This window comes from Plutella xylostella, chromosome 4 (genome assembly GCF_932276165.1).
Source record: "Plutella xylostella chromosome 4, ilPluXylo3.1, whole genome shotgun sequence".
In the NCBI taxonomy this organism is placed as follows: Eukaryota; Metazoa; Arthropoda; class Insecta; order Lepidoptera; family Plutellidae; genus Plutella; species Plutella xylostella.
Window position 1 is genome coordinate 6,285,753 of NC_063984.1, and position 12,432 is coordinate 6,298,184.

The 12,432-nt window shown below is 35.0% G+C and overlaps 3 protein-coding genes across 3 annotated transcripts; all 3 read right to left on the reverse strand.

The window, feature by feature from the left end:
- Window positions 1-189: 189 nt before the first annotated feature.
- Window positions 190-1,080, reverse strand: LOC105391803 (ankyrin repeat domain-containing protein 39). The gene is made up of 3 exons (XM_011563354.3): window positions 944-1,080; window positions 642-863; window positions 190-559 (listed from the first exon to the last, which is right to left on the reverse strand). Exons 1-3 carry the CDS (start codon window positions 1,050-1,052, stop codon window positions 399-401), a joined length of 492 nt encoding a protein of 163 aa, XP_011561656.3. The 5' UTR covers window positions 1,053-1,080; the 3' UTR covers window positions 190-398.
- Window positions 1,081-1,102: 22 nt separating this feature from the next.
- Window positions 1,103-1,411, reverse strand: LOC125490378. The gene has a single exon (XM_048629396.1). The coding sequence runs from the start codon at window positions 1,409-1,411 to the stop codon at window positions 1,103-1,105; it is 309 nt and encodes a 102-aa protein (XP_048485353.1).
- A 48-nt stretch (window positions 1,412-1,459) lies between these two features.
- LOC105391802 lies at window positions 1,460-2,211 on the reverse strand. Its single transcript, XM_011563352.3, has 3 exons — window positions 2,070-2,211; window positions 1,858-1,961; window positions 1,460-1,657 (listed from the first exon to the last, which is right to left on the reverse strand). Exons 1-3 carry the CDS (start codon window positions 2,149-2,151, stop codon window positions 1,460-1,462), a joined length of 384 nt encoding a protein of 127 aa, XP_011561654.2. The 5' UTR covers window positions 2,152-2,211.
- Between the last annotated feature and the right edge of the window lie 10,221 nt (window positions 2,212-12,432).

Genomic DNA, 12,432 nt, shown 5'->3' on the forward strand with positions numbered 1-12,432 from the left:
TAACTTATTAAATAAAAATATATGATATGACTTGTCAAATAATACATGTACCTATTACTTATCTAGTTTTTATAAATACACCGAGCGGAATGGTCTATAAAGTGACAAATGCACTGCAAAATAATAGTGCTTGCAAACCCTACGACCACATAACAATACACACAGTAGCAAGTATAAAGCAAATTAGTGTTTAGCAAAATTGTGACACTTGCGAGATTATGAATATGTATGAAGATACAAGTGATTACATATTTGCCTGTTCTGTTCTTTTACATAGAATTAATAACAATATAATAGTATAAGATAGGCAAACATAAAGGGAAACCAATATTAAAAGCTTAATCAAGCACTGATTTTTACATTCTAGGGAGCAAATTTTCCGTTGACAATGGACGAATTCATTCAGCAATAGTTCCAGGCTTCTGGCTTTGCAATAATAAATCTGCAACCGCTACATGCTTATTATCTGTTGCTTTCTTCAATGCTGTGTGTCCATCTGCATCTTTCAGGTCAATGCAAGCTCCATACTGCAATAGAACTTTTGCAGTGGCTAGTTTACCTGGAATTAAATTAAAATATTGATTACAAACACATAATATGAATATTATACTTAATAGTATGGAAGTTAGTAAGATTTATACCTCCAACTGCAGCTTTGTGTAGTGGGCTGGCCTTGCCACACTTGGTTAGTGCGTCAATGTTGGCTCCATTTTGCAGCAATAGCCGGCATATGTCTGTGTGTCCATTGCGGGCTGCATAGTGCAGTGCTGTGTAACCAGAGTTGTCAGGTGCATTCACAGCTGTCCTTGAATCGCTTGCCTTACTTATTATGGATTCCACTCGATCTATGTCCCCAGTTAATGCTGAAAAAATGTGAATGTCAATTTGGTCTGCTGGGAATGGTACTTGTAACTCAAATTTCAATTTTGGAGGATGTGCATACCTGCATACCATATTCCTCGCTCCCAATCCATTTCAGATAAGGTCTGACACACAGATGGATTTGCTGGTGCCGCCATGCAGTTCGAGTGATCACAACACTTATCAGACATGTTTAAAATTATAGTCAAAGCAACTAAAGCAACAGAATCTTATTTAACATTTAAACTTCACGCTGCAGGGTCCAGGTGATCTCTGTCTCTCCAGTGCTGGATATCACTTTGTAGCCAAGTTGTGCGAGGGAGTTTATAGCATTCAGCACATTACTTTTGATAGTAATTCCATTCACAACTCCAGATCCAGAACCAGGAAACTTTTTTGTCAGAGCTCTTATCTCTTCCTGTCCCAAACCAAAAACAGAGCAATCATTTGCGTGCAAGGATCCTTTTATTGCCACATAGACCATGCCATCTTCCAGTATTGGAAGGCAAGCCAAATTGTTTGAAGAAGGCAAGGTGCTTTTTGTTTCCATAATAAAAATTAAATTGCTGATTGTATGTGAAATAAATTTCAAGTTTGTTTAAACTTCGTCGTCTTTAGCGGGATGGTGGAAGTTCCCCAAGTGCATAGCCTCCTTGCTAAAGTTGGTGATGTTGTCTTGTTCCACAATAATGGATGGCTCGGGTTCAGAGAAGTCCTTCCTCATAGTCCACATGTACTCATTATAGTCCTGCTTCACTGCTGTAGAGCTGGACGCAACCACTTTGTAGCCAAGAACCTGAACAACAATAATTAACAAAACATTTTGTTAAGTAGGCAATACTTGAAGATGATTCATACAAAATTAAAGTCAATAAATAAAAACAGTATATGAACTTTATGTAAATATAATAAGCACAGTTAGATAACATGAAAGTATGGTTTCAAAATAACAATGTAAACAAGACCAAATAAGATTACATGCGATTAGTAACGTACCTCCAATGCGCTCAAGATAACACAAGGATGTTGCAGGTAAACAATAGTCGATTCGTCGCAATACCCGCCACATGCAAACCTCTTCAGCTGTTCTATATCACCCGCTAAAGCAATTAGAGCAATCGATTTAGTACATGTGCGTTAAACTCAGTAAGTGATTACGTAGAAGAAAAGAAGTTCGTTTTATTGCGAGTGTTAAAATATATTAGTACCTTTTAGGCCGGATACCAAAACACGCCAAGGGTTTTTGTGCCCATATGATGCGAGATTACCCCGGATAAGAATATATGGCATTGATTACAGTAAAATGTTATTTTAGTGATATGGAATCGTATCGTATCTCGTTTGTACAATTAATTAAATATGAATATAAAAAATTTAAAATATTAAGTTTTTCTATCACAACACAATAGACAAGATAAAGATAAACATTAGATTTAAATTATATCGATTAAATTAATCGTTAATTGAATCGAATCGACACAATCTGACAGTTGTTGTTTTAATGGTAGTGATGTAAATTTTTCCGTAAAAATTTAGTTATACTACTCGGCACTAGATGGCGTCGTAATGAATAAAAGACACGCGATCGGGAAATATAAAACATGGAAATATGGAACCTTTTCACGGGAATACGTAAAAATGTGAATATGTATTTATTGGCATTAACGCCATTAACGAATAAGGATTCATAGCATGAGTTGGACTGGCTTTTTCACATTGTTTCTTTATTTATAGTAGGTATGCCTATTATTGCCTATTGCCTATCTATGGGAAACAGCTTTTCACAAATTATACCTACAAATGTCGGCGTCGTGAGCAAATCATGGTAGACATATCTCTGGCTCTATTTATGATAGTAGGTAGGTATACATATTATTATATACCTACAACGTATATTATTATTAGAAGAACCGTATATTTCTAAAAATCTTCTAAGCCGGTGGCATCAACTAAAGCAAGTTTACCTACCTGTTTTGACCCTCGCATTCCGTACAATATTGTGGTTTCCTTTGAAAGTGTTAAAAACCTTCAACTTTATGTTGTAGGAGAGCTGCCCGGTTAGTGCTCGCCCCTATACAGTCTTTTAAGGTAGGAAGTATAGGAACTTATGTCTCCCATAAGGTAAAATTAAGAACTACTGCGTAATCTTATTGCATAGTTTCCGTCTGAAGTATTAAGTTATAATAACTATCTGTGAGCTGAGTTATAGCCATGGAAGTACTTTTGTTCGTAAGTGCTTATTAATTCCATGATTATAGCAGACATTTTAGACGCCTTTACAACAAAAAATACTCTGATTTGACAGTAATTTATATTAGATCAGTAGATTATAATTTGGAATTTATCGGTAGAGTCCTATAAAATTAACTAACGTTTAGCGTTCGGAAAAACCACCCTAAGTATTCTTATATTCTTACGTAGTACCTACTAATTAGGTAGGTACGCAGTATTCTTCAGTCATTTAGGGCTAACAGTTAAAGAAAAACATAATATCCCTCATATTTAACACTTAACAAAGTCTGGCGGACTCTAGCCATAGTTTGTGAATAGTTTGCAGCTAAGTGGCCATTTAGTATTTAGGAACAAAATTTCGTCGAATTGCTTCGCGTTCGATGTCTATGAGTAAGTTTTTTTTCTTAATGCTTATCTGCTATCAGCTTGTGAAGCCTTTATCAGATGTGATGACTTCATGTCGATGGGGAAGAACTGTCCAATGACAACACCTTCACTTTAAATATGCGAGTATCACTTTATGTTGAGCAAGTTAGGATAGGATGCTTCAAGCGTACAACATCTTTTTCTGTATTTAAAAGTTCTATTGCCAGTGGTTTTATGTGCCTTTCTAGGCGGCCTTTATAGATTTTTTTCTATTAGCCCTGGTTTACCAAAAATGAAGAAATCCGTAAGTACCTGTAAGTGACAACAGTAAAAGAGGAGATCGAAAATCGCATAAAAAGCTATGAGTATAAGATATAAGCCTTTTCTGAATGGGTAGTAGGTAACTAGGTACTATTTTGACTTTCGTTAAGAATTACGCCATTTTACAACGAAGAATATTTTAATTAAGTATTTCAATCGAATGTCGCCCTGAGATGAGGGTATAAACCTTATAAATGAGTTGATAAGACTATTTCATACCACTGCTACCGTCAAATTTATAACAGTAATTTAGTAGCTGAAAGGAAAGATTTTTAAAAGGAGTTTTAGTCTGTCTGTTTACCAGCGTGAAGCGGTCTAGGTGATATGTAGGTAAAAATCTACCAATGAAATTGCGTTAATAATATGTGGGGACATCTTACACACGGCCATCCGACCCCAAACTAGGCAGAGCCTGTTATATGGGTATCGGACAGCTGATATAACGAGTAAAATACATAGATAGATTCATATTAAATATAAATATCAACACCAAACAACCCGAGTACAAATATCTGTCTTCAAACAAATATCTGCCCCAGCCGGGAATCGAACCCGGTACCTTCGGCATAGCAGTCAGGGTTACTAACCACTACACCATTCGACCGTCGTAAATTATTGCATTAAAATTCCGCTCTTGAAATTTAATGAAACTATTAAGTATTGCCTCGTCACAGTTCAGACCAAAATAGTTAGTCATTGGAATTTTAAAGTCTGCAGATACTGTTCTATTCTAGTTTCCATGTAAAGAAACAATTATTATGAAAATCTCGTCCTATTCATTATCTAAGTATGATCAATGCCCACATTCCCTTTGTACTCGCACTTTGCACGGTTGCCATTTTCTTTCTACATCTGCGGCCGCGGGAGAAATAGATGATATAATTCATAAAGGTCGTAGCAAACATTGAAAAGTTTAGAGCTTAATTACGATTTCATTTGTTAGGTTTGTCTGGGTGTTTTAGATCAATAATATCAATATCATTCCTCATACAACCCGCCCGGTATTAAAACAATTTAAATTCTAGATAGGTAGTAAACCTAACTATTAATTACGCATTTAGACTTGGCATTGGCATCAAAGATCAGTGGCGAAACGAGCCCAACGTAAATCTTTCTTCCTTGTATACCGTGCAGAACACAAAGCTTCTTCTCTTTGGCGAATACGCGAGTTAAAGAAACACCTGATATACTTACCTACGTTTGTATAAACAAAAACGTTTTGTGTGTAGCCGACATAAATGAAAGATTTATAGACTTCGCTGTCGGTAATTGAATTTCAATTGCGTATATTTTTGGTAGCCGCAGTGTTTATTTAAAATCAACATGTGTAAGCACATACTGGGCGGCTGTGCGGTAGTCGGGAAATCGTAAAAAGGATCAAATAATAATCACAGTAAAGTGAAAAATCTAGTCTTTCAAGAATGTATAGAGTAACTGCTTTTTTGCGTCTTCTGAGTTGGTCACATAGTGAAAGTTCGTACATTGTCCTGCCGATCTATATTAATCTACCGTGTATACAGCATTTGCTGAATTTTTCATTAGCAATAGTTCAACAGTTATTCGTACTACGCCATAGTGCTACGGTGCTACGAATTTGCTACGACCGCTTAGCCATAAAAAGTGTGAAGTTCGATCATTGAACCTTGATACAAAAGCTTTGCTTAGAAAAATAATATGTACTTATAAAATAATATAATATTATAACAAATAAGTACACATAGTTTTACTTTGTAATAAAAGTACACATTAGCAATATAAAAGAATTAATTACCATGCTAATTTAAATGAACAATGAAACGGAATCAAATGCGATTACTGCTGTTGCTCCACTGTTTACCTTTCAGCTGAAAATCCGCCGAATGTTGCTGATTTCATGAGCATAAAGTAAATATTGTACGGGCAAATCCCTAAGAGATTTTTAACACGGATGTTTGATTTCATTCATCAGATTGTTATCGGAACGTAAATATGGTGTTCGGTTAAATTTAATTAATTAACTTGAACCGAATAATAATGTGACTATAAATACGCAGCAATTATGGACTACGATAATGGTCATAATAATTATTATATACCTTTGTGTAAATAGGTATGGAATAAGTGAAGGAGGCGTACTGTAACTGGCGTATTTTATGTATTAACTAATATACAATACAAAAATACAAAGCACCTAAATAATGTGTATAATATACATAATGTAATTGCGGGTGGCGGGTAGTGGTTGGATGAGGAAGGCCGAGGACCGAGTGTTGTGGCGCTCCTTGGGAGATGATGAGGGATTATTGGCTGATGATGATGATGATGTAATGTACCTAATTTAAAGTCATAATATTTTTTGCTGATCAGTTAACATCTCCACTATTACCTATTTAGGGAGAGTCTAAACTCAACACTTCCTCGCTTTGTAATTTTATTTATAAACATTTATTTATCTACACAGGGCCCGTATAAAGTGTCTGCCAACATACACAGTCGCAGATACGATTATCTACAACAGCCTGTTTGTATCGAAATTGTTTTTATCGAAAGATAAAAACTTCTGAAAAGAAGGAAGGATTTGATAAGCTCCAGCATGTGGGCATAATAATTCAGAAAAGTTATTTATTATTGCAAAAACCAAAGCCGACAAATCATGACCAATATTGTAATTCCTAACAAGATTCAGCTGCCGAGTTAATGATGCGTTCAATCCATTTGATTTATATTTTTGCAGTCGTGGCGGGATTATAAGAAACTGGAGGGCACACGACATGACTGATAGACTTTTTCTTAATTTTTTATAAGAATTATTAGCTCTGTGTGTCAGTTTCCGACAATCTAGAAGAGAATTAAGATGTGTTATTTCAATTCTTTTTATCTCGAATTTGATGTCAAGTTTACTCTTCTATTCACCAAAAACTTTAGAGTAAAATATTCAACATTTTGAGAAGAATGCAGCATTTTTCCGCTGAGTGGAAAGTTCGACCGCTGTGTGAAATAAATAAGTCTGAGTGACACATGGCCCCGGCTGGGTAGCGCGGACTGTGTTACTTTCTGCATACAATGCGCTATTGCGAATACTTACCTATCTTCCTAGCTACTGTCGAATTGAAATTTATTAAATGTTATTGCGTATAGGTATGTAGTGTATTCGAATATACGGCGCGGGCTTGGATAGGAAATGCCTTCCGGAACTATTGACCTGACTTATAATTTGGTTAGTGTAAATCGCGTGAATTGTTTTGATTTCACTTTCCGTCTGACACTGGGCCTCGAGTGCGAGTTTCTTCACCTATCGAAAAGTGAAATCGGAAACGCAGATTTGTATGGTGCGGAGCTAGTACAGCTACTTACCGCTCCCGCGCCATACAAATTTGCGTTTCGATTTTATTTCTCGATAGGTGAAAAAACTCGCACTCGAGGCGCTGGTCGGGAATTACCTAACGCTCCTTCGACATCATTTAACATTTGACATAATAATCTGAGGGCTACAATAGCAAAGCTAACCAGCGCCGTTAACTGAAAAAAATCTTAACTTCTGTTTGAAAGAGTTTTTACAAACACTGCCACGTTTTAAGCCCTCTTCATGCTGATTCTAATGTTTAGAACCTAGGAACCTCCCTATAGGTAGATGCCTATTTTATGCGTGTATTTTTCGTATGTTTAGTAAAGGATTAGTATTAGGCATTGATATTTGTCTGTACCTAAGTACTAATTAGATTTTCAACACTTATATTTATTTTAATGTGTATAATATACATAATTTATGATGGAAAATTCTTCAAGGTGTTTTCATTTTCAATTTAAATTTATCCGTAGCATTTAATGATATTTACTTATTGCTTATTTAGCACATAATTATTTAGAAGATTTCAAGACAGTCATAATACCTAGAATCACTTTTCACAGCACTCTAAAAACAAAGCAAGAGACTTATATATTTTTTTTATTGTTACTTTGAAATAAAATCAGAAAATATCACATCATATTGTATATTATTATGATCTTTTCCTAGAAATTTAACACAAACAAGAATTGACAAATCGGTGCGATTCAGAATTTGAGGGCTCTGTACATTTATCAACATGTTTTTATTTTAAATTAAGTACAAAAGTTTATTTGATGTCATGATGAGGCTGGTGTTTGTATGAATTAGAAAGCAATGAGCACAAGTTTCAGTTTTTTTAAGTGTTTTCACAGATTCAAAAGAGACAGTAGACCTAAGTAGGTACCTCAATGAATAGTAGGTAGTATCTAATATCGTCTTTGGGTTTTCCTTTTGAGGTATAGAACCTTAACAAATAAAGGAAAATCTTTTATTGTGTCGACAAAATGATTCTCGAGTGCTGTTGTTTTTGAAAAAATGATTCACAAACAAATAATTTTGTACTTATCTACCAAATTGGTTGAAAAAAAACAGTCATGCAGACAGTAAATTATTACGATCTTGTGTACACCTATTCTAGTCTATTAAAATATACACTATTCTCTCTTTAATGAACGAATATGTTTTTTGAAATAAAAGATTATTATATTATAATAACTCTAGCAGAAGTTTTGTATATTAATTCTGGAATAAGATAAAGCACCCAATACTCTTAACGATATAAATTTATTGAATATCCTGAAACGCACAATACCAACTTTAAGCTAAGTGAATGTGCGATTGTGGAACTCTGAATGCCTCGATGAGAGATATTAATTTAGCTCTCTCTGTTTGTCTCACAGTTATCAACTCTAACAAATGGCACCAGAAAAATTGGGAAGCCCAATACGATGAAGAATAATGTGATCAAAAGATCATTCATGTAAGATATTTAAATCATATTAAGTATCGTATGTATGCGAGATGATTGCCTAATAGGTAGTCAGTATTAAAGTTAAATAAATTTTCAACTAAAATATTGGTATTTTTTCAGTTGCTTCTTTATCGAAAGTTACTTAGCATTATTGTATATTTGCCTGTTAACAGGATCACTGATAAAATATCACCCAGTGTAATGGTATAGAACCCTTGGTATGCAAAGCCTTCGGGTACACTACATAAATCCGAATTACTTTTTTACGAATATGAAAATAACGATTTTTTAAATTACGAATTTCATAATTCCGAATAATTCACAATCCCGAATTTTAAGTTTCCGAATAACTAAAATCACGAATAGTTAATAAACGAAATTTCAAACAACATATTTATTAAAATGACGAAAGTCAATTTTCCGAATATTATTATTTCGATGTTTTAAAAGTACGACTTTTTATTATATCGAATTGTTAAAATTACGAATCCCGAAGTTTTAATATTCCGAAAATACAAATTTCCGAATGTATCTTAGTTAACAAGAAATAGTTATTAAGAATAGTGTGTTTATTAACAGCATAATCCGTATACAATTTAACAATATTTTTTAAGCTATATTATTTGAGACGCTCCGCTCCGCTTCGCTGCGCTCCGCTTTGTTTTCGATATCTATGTGCACCTAACACGCTCCTCCTCGCTTTGCTCGTCGTCGCACCTATCTTTAGATTTAGGTCCTAAGGTTTTTAAGGTTAAACACCCTAAAAATCTGAGCAATTTTATTGCTTTGTTGTGTTACTTAACAACAAATATTACAAACACTTTTCTATTTACAATTTTTTTACTCTATATTTGAAACGCTCCGCTCCGCTTCGCTGCGCTCCGCTTTGTTTTTCAATATCTATGTGCACCTAACACGCTCCTCCTCGCTTTGCTCGTCGTCGCACCTATCTTTAGGTTTAGGTCCTAAGGTTTTTAAGGTTATACACCATAAAACTCCGAGCAATTGTTTTGCTCTATATTTGAAACGCTCCGCTCCGCTTCGCTGCGCTCCGCTTTGTTTTTCGATATCTATGTGCACCTAACACGCTCCTCCTCGCTTTGCTCGTCGTCGCACCTATCTTTAGGTTTTGGGTCTAAGGTTTTTAAGACGTTTATGGTTTTTTTGTCAAAATCACGAATTATCACATTTTCGATCGGGATTTGAATTTTTCGTGGTTATAATAAATCGGTATTTTATTTTTCGTAAGCTTAAGTAATCGGATTTATTAACGTTCGTGTATTTGACAATCGTAATAACAAATCTTCGTGATTATAATATTCGAAATTATAATTTACGTGATTTTTAGAATTCGGCATTTTAAAAAATCGGTATTGCAATATTTCGTAAATTACATATTCGGTGTTTTCAAATTCGGAAAAAAGTTTTTCGGAATATTTGGGTGTTCCCAAAGCCTTCGTATTTGATTCTGTAAACTGGAGTTCGAGCTTTGGAATTACATATAAAGCTTATTAAGATTTTTTTGAGTCCGGCCAACCGTTTATAATTAAGTACTCAACTACATATATATGTATAATATTTTTATTTTATGTTAAATACTTAGGTAGGTACTTACTTACTGATATTTCACTTTTCAGCAATACACACACGAAAACTTATAAAAGCTATCCAAACAAAACTGTATATTTCCTCTTCGTCGACAGTACTTTTATGCCCATTAAACAAATACTAAACATATATCAAAAACAACATCCTAAAACACTCATAAAACGTATTGAAGCCATAAAATCGTCAATATTCAACAATCTCTGCTCTCATGGCAACAACCTGAAACCTGTATCAAGATCAGATTATAAAAATTATATCAATGAATTTACCTGAAATATCAGAAGATCTAGACGTAATATTTACGGCAAACTGTCATGTAGTAAATACAATGGAAGAATGTGAGAGCATAATTAGTAATCAATCAAATTTAAAAATCCTTACATTTAATATTCGAAGTATAGAAAAGAATTTTGATCAGTTTTTGGTTGCATTAAAACGTACTAATATTAAATTTGACGTTATTATTTTAACCGAGTGCTGGCTGAATGATAGAACTATTGTGGGTGTAATTGAAGGTTATTCTCATTTTCGCACAAACCACTACATAAACAAGGCATGTGGGGTGGTTGTTTATGTAAAAACTGATTGGGAAGCATCAATGTCTGAGACTTCTTTACTTAAAGAAGCTAATGGAATTATTGTTGATGTCCCGAATAAATTTACGGTTCTGGGTATATACCGGTCACCATCCTTTAAAAATACCAGTATTTTCACAGAATCACTAGATATGGTTTTGAACACACTAAAAGATAAGCAATGTCTCATACTCGCAGGAGATATGAATATTGATATAATGCCAGACACTATTACGGAAAGTCGCTCTGAATACCTATGCTTAACAGCGCAGTATGATCTTGTACCGGCAATTGACAAACCAACCAGGTATTCTACTTGTATTGATCACATCCTCACAAGATCCCGACTTAAACCTTTAGGCGTTGTATGTAGGTCGGCTATGACCGATCACGACTTGGTCATGATTGGTATACCCCAATTGCAGATGAAGGGGGGAAGTCGGTCTCGGTTAGTCAGCAAACTAAATCTCGCAGCCATAGAGGATGATTTGAAAGAGGTAAACTGGTCACATGTTTTAGACTCAAAAACGCCCTCTGACGCAACTGTGGCTTTTAACGAAACTCTTATAGGTATAATAGAAAAACAAAGAGTCACACACAAGGTAAGCCGTTCTAAGTACAGCCTTAAAACGTGGATAACGCCGGGATTAATTAAATGCATGAGACACCGTGACGCCCTACACCTGAAAGCACGGAAGAGGCCAAAAGACGCTATTATTCAACTGACGTATAAACGTTGCAGAAATTTCTGCTGTGACCTTTTGCATAAACTTAAGCACCAGTATGAACAAAAACAACTAGACGAAAACAAGAATAATCCTAAAAAACTATGGCAAATAGTGAAGGACATATGTCATACTCGTAAGCAAAATGCACCTGCGACGGAACTATTGAAGTCAAAAAATAACTCCACAGAATCACTAGACTACTGTAATGATTACTTTTCCACGGTGGGAGGTAAGTTAGCAAACGAAATCCTAAACAACCAAGGTATTACCGAACAGTTACTAGCTGATGATATTTCTATCGCAAATGGTAAAACTCACAGTTTTTATATGCACCCAACTGACGAATTTGAAGTAGACTCAATCATACGAAACCTCAAAACGAGTGGCGCCTCTGGCCTGGACTGCATCAATAACAATTTAATAAAACAAATAAAAAACCACATTATTACACCTTTGACACATATATGCAACCTAAGTAGGTATATCATATGGTGAGTTTCCAGAGCCATGGAAAAAAGCTGCAGTTTGTCCAGTATACAAAAGTGGTCCCAAGGATACGCCATCTAATTATAGACCCATCTCATTACTCAGTTGCCTATCAAAAGTTCTCGAAAAGCTGATAAACCAACGCCTCATATCATACCTAGAGACAAACAATTTGCTTAGCAATAGACAATACGGTTTCAGGAGAGGAAAGTCCACGGAGGACACCGTCGATGACCTAGTCAGCCTTATATGCAACTTGTTAGACAGTGGTAATGCTTGCATTGGTGTCTTCCTGGACTTGGCAAAAGCCTTTGACACAGTATCAATACCAATATTGTTAAGAAAGTTAGAATATATCGGTATAAGAGGATTACCACTTCAGTGGTTTCAATCGTATCTGAGTAATAGGAAACAAGTTGTGAGGATTGGTGAAAGCATGAGCACGGAAAGTAGGATACAATTTGGTATTCCCCAGGG

Excerpts from the sequence above, each read along its gene's own strand:
- LOC105391802 (XM_011563352.3), bottom strand. The coding sequence starts at position 2,151 with ATGCCATATATTCTTATCCGGGGTAATCTCGCATCATATGGGCACAAA. Across the intron at positions 1,962-2,069 it reads TTTGGTATCCGGCCTAAAAG|CGGGTGATATAGAACAGCTG; the intron begins GTACTAATATAT and ends TAATTGCTTTAG. Across the intron at positions 1,658-1,857 it reads TTATCTTGAGCGCATTGGAG|GTTCTTGGCTACAAAGTGGT; the intron begins GTACGTTACTAA and ends ATTGTTGTTCAG.
- LOC105391803 (XM_011563354.3), bottom strand. The coding sequence starts at position 1,052 with ATGTCTGATAAGTGTTGTGATCACTCGAACTGCATGGCGGCACCAGCA. Across the intron at positions 864-943 it reads GCGAGGAATATGGTATGCAG|CATTAACTGGGGACATAGAT; the intron begins GTATGCACATCC and ends ACATTTTTTCAG. Across the intron at positions 560-641 it reads ACACAAAGCTGCAGTTGGAG|GTAAACTAGCCACTGCAAAA; the intron begins GTATAAATCTTA and ends ATTTAATTCCAG.
- LOC125490378 (XM_048629396.1), bottom strand. The coding sequence starts at position 1,411 with ATGGAAACAAAAAGCACCTTGCCTTCTTCAAACAATTTGGCTTGCCTT.